Source organism: Odocoileus virginianus, chromosome 17 (genome assembly GCF_023699985.2).
Source record: "Odocoileus virginianus isolate 20LAN1187 ecotype Illinois chromosome 17, Ovbor_1.2, whole genome shotgun sequence".
In the NCBI taxonomy this organism is placed as follows: Eukaryota; Metazoa; Chordata; class Mammalia; order Artiodactyla; family Cervidae; genus Odocoileus; species Odocoileus virginianus.
Genome location: NC_069690.1, coordinates 37,233,916 through 37,254,084, shown reverse-complemented (window position 1 = coordinate 37,254,084; position 20,169 = coordinate 37,233,916). Strand labels below are relative to the sequence as shown.

Below are 20,169 nucleotides of genomic sequence, written 5' to 3'. Positions count from 1 at the left end.
TTGTAGTTGCTTCAAACTTGTTATGGTAAATTTATTTTTTCAACATTTCTAAACAGTAATAGTAGACAGGTAAGGAAAAGACAGTGCCTGCTCTAAAGTCCAAGGTAGCCACACTGCAGCCTTAGAGACTATGGGGTGGTCTGGCTAATTCTCAGCCAGTGCCCAGCTACATGGCTGGCATTGCAGATGGTCTCTGCCCGGCCCTTCGAGCCAATCCTGTACATCTGGGCCATCCGCTCAGCTGGATTTGACCCCAAAGGGAAATGAAAACTGCACTTATCCTCTGGCTCCCTGGTGGCAGCTATTGCTTAGCTGCTATTTAGGATTATCTACAGACCCCTGAGACAGATCTAGGGAAGTGGGGTGAAATAGCTTATTTGAAAATTTTATATATATATATTTTTTTTCATAGAAATCAAAATGCTGTTTGGTCATTAAGTGTGCTTTCTCTGCTCCCTGTCCCACCCAGGACTGCCTCCCCCTTACTCCACACCCACCCAGCTCTGGATCCTACTGAAAGCACTTTCCTTCTCATTTTGCCTTAATCTGGGGCTCAGGCAAATAGGATACAACCAAACCTCACTTGGGCAGCAATGCTGGAGACTGATGTACATTTTTAAGCCCAAAGGGTTGAGACTAAGTAGCATGATGAGAGTGGCTGCTTTGGATTAACCCGCTAGTGCTGCCTCTCCCCTAAGCATACACATCTCGTTTCTGTGTTGGCAGCTGTTGTTAAAACCTTAGTTCTCCCCAGTGAGGCCTGGTCTGTTTGCTGCTTTGTTGAGATGGTCGCTTTACAGAGAGGAGTCAGGTTATTTTCAACCTGATTGGTTTCTTTGGACTCTACTCTCAAGGTAAAGTCAGAACAGATTAATCCTTAGCCAAGTGATAAACTCCTTAAAAGAAAATTCTAGACTTAAAACATAGAAATATGAGAATTAAGGTTCTAATTTTTAAGGGGAGACCTCATGGGCTATCAGTGTAATAGTGCTACAAGCCAAGCTTGCTGCTGGGACAGTGACTTCCCTGTCACACCTCAGATGACCCAGGACATGAGCATGTGAAGTCCTACATCCTCCTCCAGCTGGAGCTAAGGCACAAGTAGGAGCTGGGCTGTTTCACACTCCACAGGTTCATATCCTGGAATCTTTGCCTCCAAATTTGGGCTGGAAAAACAGTCACCATCTCCAAAAGGTGCTAGAAACCAGGGAACCAAGTCTTACTGATGAATTTCCCAAATGTATCCACACTTCCATGGCCCCTGCCTCCACCAACGCCTCCTGGGATTACACCAGTTGATAATTAAAAACAAAATCTAAAAGCTGAGGGCTAAATGATTTCTTTGGATTTACATTCATTTGTGAAATACAGATACTGATTTAGTGAATCAGTGTATGAGAAGAGACCCCCTTAAATGACATCACTTTTATAAATACTAATTATTTTTCTCAAGTCTGGGTTTCCTATAAGTCACATCAGTCACAGTTAACTTCCACTTCTACCATCTGAAGGCTTGTCCACTTCCAGCCTGAACCAGGAGAAATGTAGAGAACCCACCACAATTTGTCTAATACTTGATAGTGTTTTATTTCCAACTCTGATCCCTGCCCTGTAATTAGAAAGTCCTGCCAGTTTGCTCCTGACAGTTTTTGCTATGGGAAAGCTGGTATCATGTTCTTTGAAACATACCGCCTTTCATCTAGAGTTAGAAACAAGATATAAGATGGAAAAAAAGAAGTGAAGCCACTGCTGTGCATAGACCCAACCCACCAGGGCCCAACCAGCAGCAGCTGTTATTGAGGCTAAGACTGCTTAAAAGACCCACGCAGGGCAAGAGCGAACAAAGGCAGTTCTTCCCACAGTGAGAAGAAGACAGGTGACGTCACAGCTTCCAGCTGCCTCATCATCCATGCTTCACCCCAGGAATCATTCTTGCCGTCACGCTAGCTGAGGCTTATGGGCCTCTCTTTGCAGCTCTTCATACTCTTCCCCAGGTTTCAGCTGGGGGCCAGGGATCATCACCGTCTGAAACAGCAGGAAGCTGTGTTATCTACTGTCCGAGTCCAGGGTTTACCCAAGAGATCCATGCCTGCCTCCAGGCCCATCCCCAAAGGATTCCTCTTCCTGGGGCTGCATCACCTTCCCTCTCCACTAGGAGGTGCCCAACAGGAGTGGCTGAGGATGCCATGTCTTAAACCAGGTGGCCCTAGGGGTAAAGAACCCATCTGCCAATACAAGAGACGTAAGATGCGGGGGGTTCAATTCCTGGGTGGGGAAAATCCCCTGGAGGAGGACATGGCAACCCACTCCAGTATTCTTCCCAGGATAATCCCATGGACAGAGGATCCTGGTGGGCTACAATACATGGGGTTGCAAAGAGGTGGACATAAGACTCAAGCAACTTAGCACACCTTAAACCATGCAAGCTGCTTTACCTTAAGGATGGGCTGCTTAGGGGGTGCCCATGGGGGAATGATCTTGCCATGCATTCTCCAGCTGCCATAGGGATTTGCCAGATGCTTTTCAAAGACAACATACTCCAGGACATCCCTGGGCACATCTTCCTGTCCATACATCAACCGGCCAAACCGGTCATAGATGGCCAGAGTCTGCAAAGATGAAAGCACATCAAGTTGGTTAGTCCTCAGAGTTGTTTAATTCTGAATCCAGACTAACCGATCAACCACTGACACTTTACTCTTAGAGGGTTTTTGACTGAGGGGGGAGAGCGGTCAGGGTGGAGGGAGTGGAAGGATTCCAGAAAGGGGAGGAAATAATATCCCCACACCTGTGTTCACAGCTAACATACAGCAGTGGGAAGGGTAGAGTGACAAGGCAAGAAAGACCATGGTGAGCCTTTCCTTAGAACTCACAGTCCTGGGTAGCTATACCCAGGACTCAGAGGTAGGTGCTCAACCTGAGAGTGAAGAAAAGCTGGGAGGAAAGCAGACTGGTGCCTCTACCTGCCGGGTGTGCATGCGGACGGTGACCTGGCCATACGCGTTGCTTTGGGTCACCAGACTCGAACAGCGAACCTGCACCACCTGGGGTGGCTCTAAAGATTCTACGAAGCTCCAGCGGACAGTCTTGTATTTGATGTCCCAGACCATGTCCTGAGGGCAGAGAAGAGTTCAACTGGATTCCGGCCTGCACACCCCGCCCCCTTAGGGAAGTGGGTGCTTATTTCCATGCTTCCTCTTCTTGCAATGCCACAGTCAACATGCAACGTTTCCCAGCAAATGTGCACTGGTGCTTATTTTCTGCCTCACTTTTCTAAACTTTGCTTAAGCTACTGCTCAAGCTCACCTTACAACAACTTGCTTTTCGTTTCTAAATCATGACTCAAGAGCCAATTACCATCTGGAGGACCCTTCTCCAAATCAATGAAGACCTCATTCCAAACTGCCAGCTTACCTAATATGTTATCCCTCCCACACACTTTCATAATCTGCTCATTATTGCATGCATTTCTGTTGGCCGCATGTTTTTTTTCTTCTTACCTTTCGGCAGTTTTTATAGGAATTTGATAGACTTTTATAAAGGTTAATAACCTGCTTAGACTAGGATAGCTATACTTGTGCCTGGGGGGATGAGGCAGAACTGAGAGCAACTGAAATTCTTACTCTTGAACTTCTAACTAAACCACAAAGTCCTCAATTGGCAGGAGTCTCCCAGAGTACCTAGGACCCTTGTTACCACACAGTGTAAGCCTCATGCACACTGGTTAAGTCCTTTATTGTAGCACAGGCCTAAAGTGACCATCCCCTCCCCTCAGGATCTGTAGTCTCAGTACTGCTTGCTCAGGGACCTCTATCTGCAGCTGCAAGGCCTTTACCAGACTCCACAGCAAGTCATTACCACGCAGCCAAACATAAGGAACTTCAGCCTTGTGCCTTAAACTTCCTGTACTCTCAAAACTGATCCTTAAGAAAACTCCGGTGCTATCTAGAATCTGTCGACTCAGGCATCCCACAACTCTAAGGAAGGTGAGAACCTACCGGAAAACAGTTTTCGGTTACCAAGGTATGAAGTCGGTCATGGTCTGAGCTAAAAAGGAAAGAAATTTGTATCATTGACTACTGCTTTTATGATATTCTATATGAAAGTTGAAAATGGCCCTGAAAATGGAAAACCATTCCCTTCATTTTTACAAATATTTTCTGCACACCTACTATAAACCAGGTAATATACTAAGTCCTAGAGACACAAAGATGAAGAATAACATGATTTCTCGGAAAACCATGAACTCTAAAAGCAGTGCAAAGTTATGTTTGAATCTCAGGAGCAGAAAGAAATTTCTCTGAAATTACTATCCATCCTTGAGATGGGTAAAAGACCTTCACTGGGACATGGGGACTGATTTCTGTTCTAAGCTGGAACAAGATTCAACACAAACAACAATCAAAAGCTCAACTTATCTCCTCTTACCATGGATATATCATCACTACCAACTGCTTAGCCTTATTTCTTATACTTTCATCCTTGAAACTAGCCAAGAGATAACCAGTATGGTTGAGTCCATTCACTGTTAATCTGAAACTACAACACTGTCAAACAGCTATAGAAAGAAAGTGAAGTCACTCAGTCATGTCTGACTCTTTGCGACATGATGGACTATAGCCTACCAGGCTTCTCTGTCCATGGGATTTTCCAGGCAAGAGTACTGGAGTGGTTTGCCATTTCCTTCTCCAGGGGACCTTCCTGACCCAGGGATCGAACCCGGGTCTCCTGCATTGTAGGCAGACGCTTTCTGTCTGAGCTACCAGGGAAGTCAACGGCTTCCATTAAATAGCTATACCCCAATACAAAATAAAAAGCTTAAGGTTTGGAAAAAATAAAAGGTAACCACTTGTCATTTCTGGTCCTTTCCACACAAACTATCCCTCCATCCCATCTTTGGGGCTGCCAGAGTGACCAAGTTATGCTGATTCTATTTGGTAAGAAAATGAGACAACAAACCCAAGCTCCTGAACATGTAAGATTTTAGGAGGGTTCCTCACTGAAGTAGGCTTCAAGTAAACCTAAGACCACAGATTAGTTTCTTTTAGATACACATTCATGACTTTCTCCTGCAATTTATTTTTTTTGTTGCTTTTTTTTGTTTTTTGTTTTTTATCTTCTGCAATTTAACACTTCCTGAGTGGTTTAAGTCTTGCTCTTTGAAAAACTGTGTCTCTAATGCCAGGGTGGGTGATAGGTTAGTTCTATTCATTTCACTTCCACTTCTGTTCCAAATAAAAAAGACTGAGTCATTTCCCCTCACTGTAGCTCTAGACTGACCAAGTTGTGGTGATAGGTGCCACAACCACCACGCCTGGCACCTCTCAATGAATTCTTCCTCATCACTATCTTGGCCTAGAAATCTTCAGTAGAGAATAAACTCCCCCTTTTATGAGCTGACTCAGTATTTTGTAAGAGAACTTATCCTATAAGTAAGTTTGCAATAAAACTTACCCTCCCACTGTAAACATCCAGAAAGGTTGGAGAGAATATAATAAACACAGACACACACACATTTTTAAATCTCTAGCCTAGTACACAAGAAAGGAAGCTAAGTCCATGGGTGCCAGAGAGGAAGAGGGAATTAAAAGTAGAATGGAAAGAACATAACCTGATACCACAACCAGGTAAGAGATGACTTAGGGATCCAGAAATAGGATCTGATGACTAGAGCTTGACATCTCCTAAAACCCAGGACGTTGGAAGGACAGGGAGTTGAAATTGAAATCCCTGTATAAAGCTATGACCCTCAAAAAAGTCTGGCACCTGCAGGAAAAGGAAACTAGAAAAATAGTCCACCAACCTAGAGACAAAGCTTCCCTCTGTCTAGAGCTCTGAGCAGGGGGGAAAATCTAAATAACAAACAACAAAAAAACCCCACGAAAACTGAAAAATTAAAGCGCTAAGTACACATTATACTCAAATGTGGACACAAAATTTACAGTTATCTCTATGATGCAAGAATTCCTAAACTAAGAAATTAACATAAAAACTAACACTTTGCCAACACTATCCCTAGAGGATCTGGCAGAAACACACAGAGAAAACCTCTCTAGGAGCATATTCATAACTTAGGTTGTCTGGAATTCCCTCAGAAGAAACACACTCCATCATCAACACTACAAAACAGACCTGGAATCAAGTTAGCAAAATCAACAGACACAGACATCAAACAAAACGACACACCAGGAAGCACTAGGGGTGGGTCCCTTCACTGAAATAACTGATAAATAAGAAAAACAAAATCTCAGAACTCTGGATATTTATAACAACCAGGGGAGTGCCTGATGAAGGGAGAAGCCAGTGAGCTTGGATTTAAGAACATGTACAAACCACATACCCTCCTCTTTCCCTCAGGCCTGCCATGACTGTGGGACAGTGGTCTGAGCTCTGGAGTGGATGGCGGGTACTTGGGCAGGCAGCAAGGACCTTCCCCTCCAAAATTTGAGTGTGCACATTCTGGTCAATCTGGTGGACGGCAGAGAGACCCACACAAACCATGCCATGGTTTCAGCCCTGCTGGCTGCAGCAGCTTTTCCCAGCAACAGATACAAAGGGATAAAGGGGAAAGAACACCTATTTTGTTTTTATTCAGTCAGACAATTTAGGAAATCTTTGTCAGGTCACTGGCTGACTGCAGAGATAATGGAACGGAAACTTCAATGACTACTACCCACAACAAAGAACACACACTTAGCAGTATTAGTTTGGAAAAGTCACAAATGGATGGCAGTGGCACTAATCAACAAAGTCAGCAATTCCTGAGGAGCAGAGCAATCTGATTTTCAGAGTTACCACATAATAATACTCAGAATGTCCAATTCTCAACAAAAAATTACAAAGTATACCAAGAAACATGAAAGTATGGCCCACTTACAGGAAAAAATTTTTGACAGAAGCCATCCCTGAGGAAGCCCAGACATTAGAATTACTAGCCAAAGACATTAAATCAATTGTCCTACATGTTCATTGAGATAAAGGCAACCAGGGAAAAAGGACTAAAGGAAATTCGAAAACAATCTACAAAATAAGTATATCAGTAAAGAGATAAAAATTATGAAAATGAACCAAACAAATTCTAGAACTGCAAAATACAGTGAAAGAAATTAAAAATTCACTACAGGGGTTAGGGACTTCCCTGGCAGTGCAGTGGTTAGGATTTCGCCTTCCAGTGCAGGGGGTGCAGGTTCAATTCCTGGTCGGGGAGCTAAGATCCCACGTATCTCCTGGGCAAAAAGCCAACACATTTAAAAAAAAAAAAGCAGCAGGGACTCCCCTAGTGGTCCAGTGGTTAAGAATTCGCCTTCCACTGCAAGGGGCGTGAGTTCAATCCCTGGTCAGGGAGCTAAGATTCCACATACCGTGTGGCCAAAAAAGCAAAAGCAATATGTAATAAATTCAATAAAGACTTTTAAAAATGGTTTAGATTAAAAAAAAAAATCTTAAAAAAAAAAAAAGCAATATTGTAACAAATTCAATAAAGACTTAAAAAAATTCACTACAGGGGTTGAACAGCAGATCTGAGCAGGCAGAAACAATGGATCAGTTATCCGGAGGATAAAACTACTGAAAGTGTCCAATCTAAGGAGCAAGTGAAAGTTGCTCAGTTGTGTCCGACTCTTTGCGACCCCATGGACTATACAGTCCATGGAATTCTCTAGGCCAGAATACTGGAGTGGGTAGTCTTTCCCTTCTCCAGGGGATCTTCCCAACCCAGGAATCGAATCCAGGTCTCCCGCATTGCAGGTGGATTCTTTACCAGCTGAGCCACATAACTTAAGGATAAAACTATTGAAAGTATCCAATCTAAGGAGCAAAGAGAAGAAAAAAATGAAGAAAAATGAGTAGAGACTGAGGTACCTATAGGACAGTGTCAAGTGCATCAACACCCATATCATAGGAGTCCAAGAAGGAGAAGAGAGGAGGCAAAAAAAAAAAAACATTTGAAGAAATAATGGCTGAAGGAACTTCCCTAAGGGTCTAGGGGTTAAGAGTCTGTGCTTCCACTTCAGGGGGCACAGGTTCAATCCCTGATCAGGGAAGTTCCCACATAATGCATAGTGTAGCCAAAACAAGAAAGAATAGAAAGAATGGCTGAAAACATTCCAAATCTGGTAAAAGAAATGAATGTTCATATCCAAGAAACTCCACAAACTCCAAGCAGAGAGAACTCAAAGAAATCCACACTGAGACAAGGTACAAGTGTCAAAACCAAAAGACAAAGAGAGAATTTTAAAAGCAACAAAAGAGAAGTTATTTGTCACATACAAGGGACCTTAAAAAGGTTACAGTTGATTTCTTATGAGAAACTGTGGAGGCCAAAAGGGAGTGGGATGATATATTTAAAGGCTTAAAAGAAAATCTGTCAACTAAGAATTCTAGACAGTAAGGATGAAGGAAAGGGCTTCCTTGGTGGCTCAGTGGTTAAGATTCTGCACTTCCACTTCAGGGGACATGGGTTAAATCCCTGGTCTGGGAAGTTCCACATGCCATGAGGTATCGTAAGAGATAAAAAAAAAAAAGAATGAAAGAGAATTGTAGATATTTTCAGATAAATAAAAATTGAGAGGGTTTATTACCAGGAGATCTGTCCTATTAGATATACTAAAGGAGTTTTCAGACCTAAATGAAAGGACACTAGACAGTAACTTAAAGCAATAAGAAGAAATAATTAGCACTGGTACAGGTTACTATATAGGTAAACATAAAAGCCAGTATTCTTGTACTTCTGATCTGTAATTCCTGCTTTTTCCTATTTGATTTAAAAGGCACATGCATAAAACATCAGTTACAAATCTATGTTATGGGCACATAATGTATAAACATATAATCAGTGGCAGTAACGATGCAAAGGGGAAGGGACAGAGATACATAGGAGCAGACTGCTAGTACACTGTTGAAACTTTGATATTATCCACACTAGACTGTTAAGATACTAATTCTAATCCCCAAAGTAACCATTAAGAAAATATTTTTTTTTTAATCTATAGAAAAGGAAAGAAGGGAATCAGAAAGGTATACCACTGGGACTTCCCTGGTGGTCCAGTGGTTAAGAATCCGCCTGCCTATTCAGGGAACGCTGGTTCAATCCCTGGTTCCAGAAGGTCCCACACACCTGGGACCAATGAATCTCGTGCGCCACGACGACTGAGCCCACGCTCTACGGCCCTCAAGCCCCAGCTATTGAAGCCGGGGTGCCTAGAGCCCTTGCTCTGCAACAGAAGACGCCACTGCAATGAGAGGCTCATGTACCACAATAAAGAACAGCCCTGGCTTGGTGCAACTAGAGAAAGTCTGAGCACAGCAACAGAAGATCCAGCACAGCCAAAAATAAACAAATAAATACATGTCATATTATTAAAAAAATGAAGTTGGATGCTTACTTTACAGCATACACAAAATTAACTCAAAAGGGATCAAAGACCAAAATGTGAGAACCAAATCTAAAACTCTTAGAAGAAAACATAGGGGAAAAATTCCATGACACTGGATTTGGCAATGATTTGTAGATTTGACACTAAAAACTCACACAACAAAAGAAAAAACATGTAACTTGGACTTAATCAAAATTAAAATGTTCTTATATCAAAGTACACTACCAAGAAAGTCAAAACCCATGAAATGGGAGAAAATATTTACAAAGCATATATCAGATATGGGATTACTATCCAGAACACATAAAGAGCTCCTGCAACCCAATAACAAAATAGCAACCCAACTGTGGCTACTGCTGAGTTTTCCAAATTGCTGACTTGAACAGCATCATCTTTTAAGATTTTAAATAGCTCAGCTGGAATTCCATCACCTCCACTAGCTTTGTTTGAAGTAATGCTTCCTAAGGCCCACTTGACTTCACACTCTAGGATATCTGGCTCTAGCTGAGTGACCACACTATCATGGTTATCTCGATCACTAACTTTTTAAAATATAGTTCTTCTGTCTATTCTTGACACCTCTTCTTAATCTCTTCTGCTTGTTAGGTCCGTATGATCTCTATTCTTTATTGTGCCCATACTTGCATGAAATGTTCCCTTGATATCTCCAATTTTCTTGAAGAGATCGCTAGTCTTTCCCATTCTGTTGTTTTCCTCTATTTCTTTGCATTGTTCATTTAAAAAGGCCTTCTCTCTCCTTGCTATTCTCTTTAACTCTGTATTCAATTGGGTATATCTTTCCCTTTCTCGCTTGCCTTTCACTCTTCTTCTTTCCTCAGCTATTTGTAAAGCCTACTCAGACAACCACTTTGCCTTCTTGAATTTCTTTTTCTTGGGGATGGTCTTCACCACCGTCCCCTGTACAATGTTTCAAATCTCCATCCATAGTTCTTCAGGCACCGTTGTCTACCAGATCTAATCCTTTGAATCTATTTGTCACCTCCACTGTATAATTCATAAGGGATCGATTCAGGTCATATCTGAGTGACCTAGTGGTTTTCCCTACTTTCTTCAATTTAAGCCTGAATTTTGCAATTCATTATCTGAGCCACAGTCAGCTCCAGATCTTGTTTTTGCTGACTGTATTGAGCCTCTCCATCTTCAGCTACAAAGAATATAGTCAATCTGCTTTCAGTTTTGCAAAGCTAGTGTAGGTGATGGAATTCCAGCTGAGCTATTTCAAATCCTAAAAGATGATGCTGTTCAAGCGCTGCACTCAATATGTCAGCAATTTGGAAAACTCAGCAGTGGCCACAATGGGAAAAGATGTTTCCATTCCAATCCCAAAGAAGGGCAATGCCAAAGAATGTCCAAGCTATCAAACAATTGTGCTCATTTCACGTGCTAGTAAGGTTATGCTCAAAGTCTTCAAGCTAGGCTTCAGCAATATGTGAACTGAGAACTTACAGATGTACAAGCTGGGTTTAGAAAAAGCAGAGGAAACAGAGATCAAATTGCCAGCATTTGCTGGATTATAGAGAGAGCAAGGGAATTCCAGAAAAACATCTACTTCTCCTTCATTGACTAAGCTAAAGCCTTTGACTGTGTGGATCCCAACAAACTGGAAAATTCTTAGAGGTGGGAATAGCAGACCACCTTACCTGTCTCCTGAGAAACCTGTATGCAGGTCAAGAAGAAACAGACTGGACATGAAATAACTGACTGGTTCAAAACTAGAAAAAGAATACAATAAGGCTGTATATTGTCACCTGCTTATTTATGTACTTCTATGCAGAGTACATCACGCAAAATGCTGGGCTGGATGAATCACAGCAGGAATCAAGACTGCTGGGAGAAATATCAACAACCTCAGATATGCAAATGATACCACTCTAATGGCTGAAAGTGAAGAGGAACTAAAGAGCCTCTTGATGAGGATGAAAGAGGAGAGTCAAAAGGCTGACTTAAAACTCAATATCCAAGAAACTAAGATCATGGCATCCAGTCCCATTGCTTCATGGCAAACAGAAGGGGAAAAAGTGGAAGCAGTGACAGATTTTACTTTCTTGGGCTCCAAAATCACTGTAGACAGTGACTGTAGCCATGAAATTAAAAGATGTCTGCTCTCTGGAAGAAAAGCTATGACAAATCTAGACAGCATATTATAAAGCAGAGACATCACTTTTCTGACAAAGGTACGTAGAGTCAAAGCTATGGTTTCTCCAGTAGTCAGACATGAATGTGAGAGTTGGACCATAAAGAAGGGTGAGTGCTGAAGAATTGATGCTTTCAAATTGTGATGCTGGAAAAGACTCTTGAGAGTCCCCTAGACTGCAAGGACATTACACCTGTCAATTCTACAGAAAATCAACCTTGAGTAATCAGAGACTGGAAGGTCTGATCAATCAGACATTGGAAGGTCTGATGCCAAAGCTCCATCATGTTGGCCACCTGATGAGAAGAGCCAACTCATTGGAAAAGACCCTGATACTGGGAAAGATTGAAGGCAAAAGGAGAAGCGGACAACAGAGGATGAGATGGTTAGACAGCATTATTGACTCAAGGGACATGAATCTGACCAAACTCCGAGAGACAGTATAACACAGCGAAGCCTGGCGGGCTAGAGTCCGTGGGGTTGCAAAGGGTTGGACGTGATTTAGTGACTAAAAGACAAACACGCAGAAAGGATCAGGATGAGTTAGGGATGAGGTAGGGTGAAAACAGCTGCCATTAAGCAGAGTCCTAACACTTGCCAGTGGAGCTAAGCCAGACCAAATGGTGAAAATTCCCAGACGTAGTGAAAGAAGTCAAAGGTAGCTCCAGGCTCCAATTATTTCCCAAAGAGGAAGCTCTCTCACTCTAGAATTCTTACCTGAAGAAAGAAAAAAAACAAACCTAGAATAATAGCTGCTGAGAACATAACAGGTATAAGACAGGTAGTTCACGTACTTGTTTAGACACAGGTGAGCTTCAATGAAGATATCCTGGGCTTTTTCAGGGAAGTCCTTTACTTTAAAACTAGGATCACTTTCTTTTATCCTCCGGATCCTGTAAAATTAAGCATGAGAATCATTTTAATAACAGCTTACTTTACCTCCATTAATGTCTGTCCATTTATTCAGTAATTGTTTTTTGAATGTGCCAAGTCCTATAAATACAGCCTTCTAACTTACACTTAAATCAATTATTCTAAAGAAAAACCAAAGCTTCTCATAGTGAATTTCCGGAATTTTGACATCAAAGAAAATATCCTACAAGCACTAAGGAAGAAAAAACAGGTTTCATACAGAGGCTCAAGAGTCAGAAAGACATTGGGCTTCTAACTAGCAACATCAGAAGTTAGAAGATTAGAAAGACAATGGAGGAGTATTTTTGATGGGGAAAATAATTACTCCCAGTCCAGAATTCTGTATCTGGGCAAATTATTTATTTTTTTGGCCACACTGCACAGCATGATAGGTTCTTAGTTCCCCAACCAGGGACTGAACTTATGCCCCCTGCAGGAGAAGCGTGAAGTCTTAACAAGTGGACCACCAGGGAAGCCCTATGGGCAAATTATAAATGAAGTGGGAGACTAAAAGAAAGACTTTTTCTTAGCCTTGCAACATTTCATTTATTTACCTTCCACTCTTTCTCAGGAAGCTGCGAGAGAATGTGTACCACCAAAATAACTGAATGTACATGAAGGAGAAAGACATAAAATCCAGGAAACAGGGAATATATATAAGAGCAAGGCCAATGGATTAGCAGGATGATGATAAAAGTAGACCCCACAATGTACAGTGAGCCTGAAGAGTGACCAATCAAGACCAAAAAAGGTAAGAAGGCTCCAAAAGGGCTTTCTTCTTTATGATGAGATTGATAAAATAATGTTTTCTACACAGTGAGAGAAAATTAACACAACCAGGGATTCTATAAGGAAATGAGAAAAAAAAGACACAATGCCAGGAATTAAAAAAAAAAACTATTATGCAGGAAAGGAAATGTAATAATAATGTACTGCATGACTCAGCTGTCAATAGCGTTTTCATAGTTATAATAATGTAAACAGGGAATTCTGATCTAATCAGTACTACCAGAAATGTATTAAGAGGATGAGGGACACCATAACCCAGAGGAATTTATCCCAGGAATGCAGGGTTGGCTTAACACTAAAAAATCAATTAATGTAATATACCATATCAATACAATAAAGGACAAATGTCACATTATCACGTCAATGATCAGAAAAAAAGCATTTGACAAAATCAACTCCTTTACACTCTTTTCACCTCAAAGCCTTATTTTGTTTCCCTGGAACGCTATTCCTCACCACATTTCTCTACTCAGCTAACTCCAAGCAACCCTTTAGATCCCAGCTTTAATGTCATTTTCTTAGAGAAGCCTACTCTGAACTCCCAGAAGGGAAAGTTATCTTTCCCCGTCCTGTGTTTCCATAGCACTCATACTTCACCGTACCTGTAATTATGTGTGTACAATCAGTAACTGGTCTCCGCCCCTAGACAATAAGTGTTGTGTTCGTCAACATCATGAACTCTTCTACCAAAGAGTTCACGAGCCAGGAGAGAAATACATGAGAGGAAATCATCACAATACAAAGTTATCAGAGATAGTAAAAATAAGCATACAGTTATAACAAAGGCAACTCCAAAAAAAGTCAGGGAAGGCTAGAAGCAGACACAGAAATTAAAAGCAGACCTAGAGATTATCATACGTTACAAAGTTAAGTCAGAAAGAGAAAAACAAACAACATACAATGTCACTTATATGTGGAGTCTAAAGTACAACACAGGGATGTCCAGTGGTTAAGACCCTGAGTTTCCACTGCAGCAAGTGCAGGTTTAATCCCTCTGGTCGGTATACTAAGATCCCATATGCTGAATGGTGCAGCCAAAAAAAAACACAGAAAGAAACATATCTATTAAACACAAACATAATCAAAGCTATGGTTCTTCCAGTAATCATGTACGGATGTGAGAGGTGGATCATAAAGAATGTTGAGCACTGAAGAAATGATGCTTTTGATTGTGGACAAGACTCTTGAGAATCCCCTGGACAGCAAGGAAATCAAACCAGTCAATCCAAAAGGAAATCAACCCTGAAAATTCACTGGAAGGACTAATGCTGAAGTTGAAACTCCAATATTTTGGCCACCTGATGCGAAGAGCTGACTCACTGGAAAAGACCCTGCTGCTCAAAAAGATTGAGGGCAGGAAAAGGGGAAGATAGAGGATGAGACGGTTGGATGGCATCTCTGACCCAATGGACATGAGCAAACTCCAGGAGATAGTGAAAGACAGGGAAGCCTGGTGTGCTGCAGTTCATGGGGACACAAAGAATTGGACACAACTTAGCAGCTGAACAACAACAAAGAAACAAAGAGAACAGACTTGTGGTTGTCAAGGGGGAGGGCAGGGGAGAAGGAAGAACTGGGGGTATGATTATAAAAAAAAAAGCAGGGCTTGCCTGGTGGTCCAGTAGTTAAGAATCTGCCTTGCAATGCAAGGGACACCAGTTCAATTCCGGATTGGGAAGATCCAACATGTTGAGGGCAACTAGGCCTCTGTGCCACAGCTACGGTGCTATGGAGCCCAGCAGCCGTAACTACTGAGCCCGCACACAACAACTACTGAAGCCCACATGTAGTGTGGGGTGTAGAGCCGAGTGTAGGGCCGTGCTCCACAAGAGAAGCCACTGCAGCCAAAAATAAATAAGTATTAAAAAAAAACAAAAACCAGCAGACACAATGCTTGAGGAAAAAAGACATCTTTCAGACAGAGGAAAGGATGTGCAGAGAGACGCAGCACAGCAATTGTCAAGGAACCAGCAATTAGTTTGGAAATGTTAACGTTTAGGATGAGAAAAATGAAATAGACAATGGTGGAGAGAAAGGTAAGAGCCAAATTCTTTTTTAAAAAGCCCTGAATACCACTGAAGAAATCTATATTTTATTCTTCAGATAATAAGGAGCCACAAGGAGTCTGAGGCAGATGTGTTGATATGATAAGATCTGTATTTAGAGGAATGTTGTAGCCACATGAAGAATTGACACTAACTCAATACACTTGTGCATAGAAATCTATATATGACCTTAAAGAGCCTATAATTTAGATACAGTCAGAGCCAGAGTGACAGATACTGAAAATCTCTTTAAGAAGACAGTTTTGGCTTCTGCTCTTTAACTAAAGCACAATTAGCTCCCTAGAATAGGTCTATCTTCTAAAGCCTTTTGGTTTTTCTCACTCTCTTAAAATCTCAGGTATTTCTCTTATAAATATGCTCTCTCTTATTACTAAATTGTTAAATATGTGATCAAAAAAGTGTCCTACAAACTTCAATGTCAACTTCCTAAATGATGTGAGAAAAATGACAAATCAAGGCTGAGATGCTAAGATTCAGAATGCCGATACTATTATACATTAAGTCTATTACAGGGAAAGAATATACTGTCAAGTTATCAAAGGAGTTATACACAATTAATCCAAGACAGCCTCTCTGGATTAAGTAGCAACAAGAAATTTTTATTCTAATATTAACTCCCAGCTGTCTCAGATACCTACGACAATTGTGATGCCACATTCTTCTTCAATCGCTCAGTCCTCTGTGCTAGTCCTTCCTTAGAAAGAGATGACAATCGGGCATCACCCTCAGGAGGAACATAGGCATCAAAGATACCAGCTGTAAAGAGAGAAGGAGAAAACTAAGAAAGCATTGTAAGATTGAGAAAAAGTCATCTTGAGGTCCTACAAAATTGAGAGGGCTCCTGGATACAAAACAGTCTATATCAACAGACTTTTCCATACAGAGGAAATCATGCAGGATTAGAAAAAGTAGAGTAAGATAATCTTAGTCTTCAAAAGAGTCTTAGCTTCTTCTTTTACAAAACAGAGAAATTTTACCCTGGTCTTCTAGGAATACTGTGAAAAGAAGATCAAAGATGACCTCATGAAATATAATGTATACAAATTATTGAATCTGAACTGATTTGGGGGTTAATTAAATGCTATCATTCACAGTCCAAATCATTCCACTTTTCAAGAAGAGCTTTGACAGAAGGGGACTGGGTTAGGGCTTTACCTGTACAGGCCACATGTATGGGACGTTCCAAACTTTCTTGAGGAATGACCAGTCCTGCTTTCCGGGCATATTCTACGAACTCTTTTTCTGTTTTGTATTTGGGTTGATAAATAGGGGGTGTGAAACGTTTTTTAGTTCTCACTGGAACTACTGCTGTGGACTGAGTCATCAGGATTGGCTGGAGGATAGCAGGAAAAGGTTAGGTAACCTGGGAAAAAATCTTATACAAACTGTAAGCAAAGATAGAAAGGGCACATCCAAAGAATGGCTTAGGAACAATTATAAAGCGACACATCATAGGGAAATGCTTCTATGTTAACAATTATAGCTGTCTCTTACTAAAAGCCAGTAAGCAACTTTTACTAATACTAATACCACTCAACCTTTACTAAAGGCTTTCTCTTAGAACTTTTCATACTACAGGGCTATGCCAACTCAAGGATGCAGAGTTGATGAAAGCAAGGTTGATCAGACTGATGAAAGAACGCTTGGTCTGATGGGGAACTTAAACACCAACCCAGTACTCGCTTTTCTTCTGCTCTACCTAAACTCAGAGATCTCTACATTTACTCAGATTACCTTGTGCTCATTCTATTGGGAGCCTCAACGTAAACTTTATTTTGTCGTTCTAGCTCCCAATTAACCAATAAGCTCCTTAAAGGCCAGATCCCTTTTCTCGCTGACCATGAGGTTTGTTCAGGCAGGAACGATTCTCCCTCCTTTACAGCTACTGATCAATTTAGGACAGTTATAAAAAATCAACGGGAAGCGAGACCACTTTCCAAACCATTACTACTTTACCACTTAACACCCGTACGCCAGTGAGACCCAGGGCAAACAGGAGAAACTTAATCCCCGAGAACTTGTCCGCCCTGATAGCCCTACCAGCCCTACCAGGCCCTACCAGCCCTACCAGGGCTATAAAATAGCTGTGTCTCGCCTACCTCAACTGCTCTCTACCTAGGTATGATCTGTATCGCCCAAGTTCACCAAGGACAACCGTAAAGTGAGTATTTCCCTCTGCTCTGTCCTCCTCCAGCCCCCAGACTTCCAGCCACCCCATCCCTACCCACCTGCCGAGACCACCGTCCCACAGCCCTGGATAAGCAAGACAAACTCCACAGCATGGGGGCTGCCATTTTGCTCACGCAAAGGCAGCTGGGAAGGAAACAGTGAAGAGCCGGCGGCTGGAAAGAAGGCGCATAGGGCGGAGCTAGCTCGGGCGTGGAATTTTCCAGGGCACGCGCCCTCCGCCAAGTGTGAAAGGCGCGAACGCGCACGTACGCGTTCGGGAGGGAGCGAGGGTGGAGTTGAGCTGCGCATGCACAGTAAGATGGCGTTGGGGGTAGGGTGGAAGCACGGTTGTCACGCGCCAGGCGGAGAGCGTGGAGCCACAACCGCGCCTGCGTACCTAGTTTTCTGGCGGCCAGGAACTACTGCATTCCAGAAGGTTTGGGACAGAGCTGCACCTTTTTTCCATTCCGTAAAGAACGAAAAGATGTTTCCCTTTTGAGACAAGTGTTTTCTTCAGTGCCTATTGGATCTTAGGAAGGACAAAAATGTCTAGCTTCTAGGTCTATATCCCATATGGTGGGTAACCTTAGCCGGAGCTCTGATTTTCCCAGTCTATACTGTGAGAAGAATATTCTATCGAATTAAGGAAATTAATGACGGCTGTGTTTATTGAAGAAAAAGACACGTGGACTGACAAAAGCATTTGTTTGCCATTTAGGGACAGAGGCACAGGTTTTATTAACAAAAAAAAATGGCTTATACTTAGAAGTCATTTTCCAGATGCCAGGCAATTTTCCGAGTATTTTATATATTTTAACTCAAATCTCATCACAAACTAGTAATTTTCTTGTATATAATAAAAAGATGCGGCGCCTCGAAATTAAGTATGTAATTTATTTAAGGTCACACGGCTGATAATTGGCAGAACTGGGATTCAAATTCAAGCAGTCTAACTCCAGAACCCATGCACTGACTACTGTCCTGTATTTCTTAACATTAAGTGGTTAAAGGATTCATGTTGTTGGGATCATCCTGGAAAATCCAATACTGTAACCATAGGTGAATGATAAGCACTTTTCATACTTACCCTTAGGATTTTATCTCATTCTGCCAATTAATGTTTATTGAACACTTATCTATGGTATTTTGCAATGAGTTGGGATCTATGAGCTGTACAGGCTAGAATAGAACTGCTACAAAGGTCCAAGTAAAATGCTAACGACTGTCAAAGGAAAGGGAGATTACTTTTGGATTTGGGGATCTGATGTCTTAAATCTTGACTTTTTGACTATACTGTGTACACACACACACACACACACACACACACACACACACATTTTTTGGCTTCACCGCAGCTTGTGGGATTTTAGTTCCCCAACCAGGGATTGAGCTCGTGCTGTCTGCAGTGGAAGCACAGTCTTAACCACTGGACTACCAGGAAAGTACCTATATAGTCTTCAAGACTAAGAATTTTCTCACAAGTCTTAGCCATAGCCTTGAACCTATAGCATGACACATTAGTAGTGACATGAAATTAGGTGTTAATATGTATATGCTAAAGAATATATTAAGCATTTAAGTGAGAGAGAGATATATATATAGTTATTTCTTAACGAAGTCCTATCTACTCTATGCTCCCCAAAGTAGAACATGAATTGGTTTTTTTAAAACTGGTTTTCCTCCAGATCTGAAAGAGACACGTGCACCCCAATGTTCATCGCAGCACTGTTTATAATAGCCAGGACATGGAAGCAACCCAGATGCCCATCAGCAGACGAATGGATGAGGAAGCTGTGGTACATATATACCATGGAATATTACTCAGCCATTAAAAAGAATTCATTTGAATCAGTTCTAATGAGATGGATGAAACTGGAGCCCATTATACAGAGCGAAGTAAGCCAGAAAGATAAAGACCATTACAGTATACTAACACATATATATGGACTTTAGAAAGATGGTAACGATAACCCTATATGCAAAACAGAAAAAGAGACTCAGATGTATAGAACAGACTTGTGGACTCTGGGAGAAGGCGAGGGTGGGATGTTTCAAGAGAACAGCATTGAAACATGTATATTATCTAGGGTGAAACAGATAACCAGCCCAGGTTGGGTACATGAGACAAGTGCTCGGGCCTGGTGCACTGGGAAGACCCAGAGGGATCGGGTGGAGAGGGAGATGGGAGGGGGGACTGGGATGGGGAATACATGTAAATACATGGCTAATTCATTTCAATGTATAACAAAAACTACTGTAATGATGTAAAGTAATTAGCCTCCAACTAATAAAAATAAATGGAAAAAAAAAAACAACTGGTTTTCCTGAAAAATGAGGAAACCCCACTCCATGATGAATGGTTATTAATGCAGAACATTGATACACTCTTTCTGGCATTATCTGCTTCACTGTTGAGTCTTATGTTTGTCTCACATGGTAGCCAACACATCCTAGATCATCTCTGCCTTCCCTCTGGTCAGTTTATCAGGGAACACAAACTTGTTTATATCAACCTGGATGAAATAATAAGGGGAGTCAATTGCTTTTAATTCATTCTGAGATCAGTTGTAAGTGGGTTTTATAGCTGCTCTTTGGAAAATTCATATTATCTTCCTGTCTCATTAACTGCATGGAAAATTGGGAGCTGTCTACTTGGGGATGATAACATGAAAAGGATACTTCTTAATTCGACAAACATAGTAGT

At 41.6% G+C, this 20,169-nt stretch overlaps 1 protein-coding gene across 2 annotated transcripts; it reads right to left on the bottom strand.

Annotated features, from left to right (window-relative positions):
• Nucleotides 1-6: 6 nt before the first annotated feature.
• MRPL45 (mitochondrial ribosomal protein L45) lies at nucleotides 7-17,711 on the bottom strand. 2 transcript variants are annotated; one of them, XM_070479359.1, is made up of 8 exons: nucleotides 17,525-17,711; nucleotides 16,452-16,659; nucleotides 15,935-16,052; nucleotides 12,324-12,422; nucleotides 3,999-4,047; nucleotides 2,964-3,113; nucleotides 2,436-2,609; nucleotides 7-2,025 (listed from the first exon to the last, which is right to left on the bottom strand). In XM_070479359.1, exons 2-8 carry the CDS (start codon nucleotides 16,618-16,620, stop codon nucleotides 1,939-1,941), a joined length of 846 nt encoding a protein of 281 aa, XP_070335460.1. In that variant the 5' UTR covers nucleotides 16,621-16,659; nucleotides 17,525-17,711; the 3' UTR covers nucleotides 7-1,938. The 2 variants fall into 2 exon arrangements, with proteins under 2 accessions (XP_070335460.1, XP_020735223.2); XM_020879564.2 differs by having other exon boundaries at nucleotides 16,452-16,629; nucleotides 17,525-17,707.
• Between the last annotated feature and the right edge of the window lie 2,458 nt (nucleotides 17,712-20,169).

What these genes read in the sequence shown, in the direction of transcription:
- MRPL45 (XM_020879564.2), bottom strand. Translation starts at nt 17,590, where the DNA reads ATGGCAGCCCCCATGCTGTGGAGTTTGTCTTGCTTATCCAGGGCTGTG. An exon ending in TGGGACGGTGGTCTCGGCAG is followed by an intron (nt 16,630 to 17,524) that starts GTGGGTAGGGAT and finishes GCTATCCTCCAG; the next exon opens with CCAATCCTGATGACTCAGTC. An exon ending in CTAAGCAGCCCATCCTTAAG is followed by an intron (nt 2,026 to 2,435) that starts GTAAAGCAGCTT and finishes CTGCTGTTTCAG; the next exon opens with ACGGTGATGATCCCTGGCCC.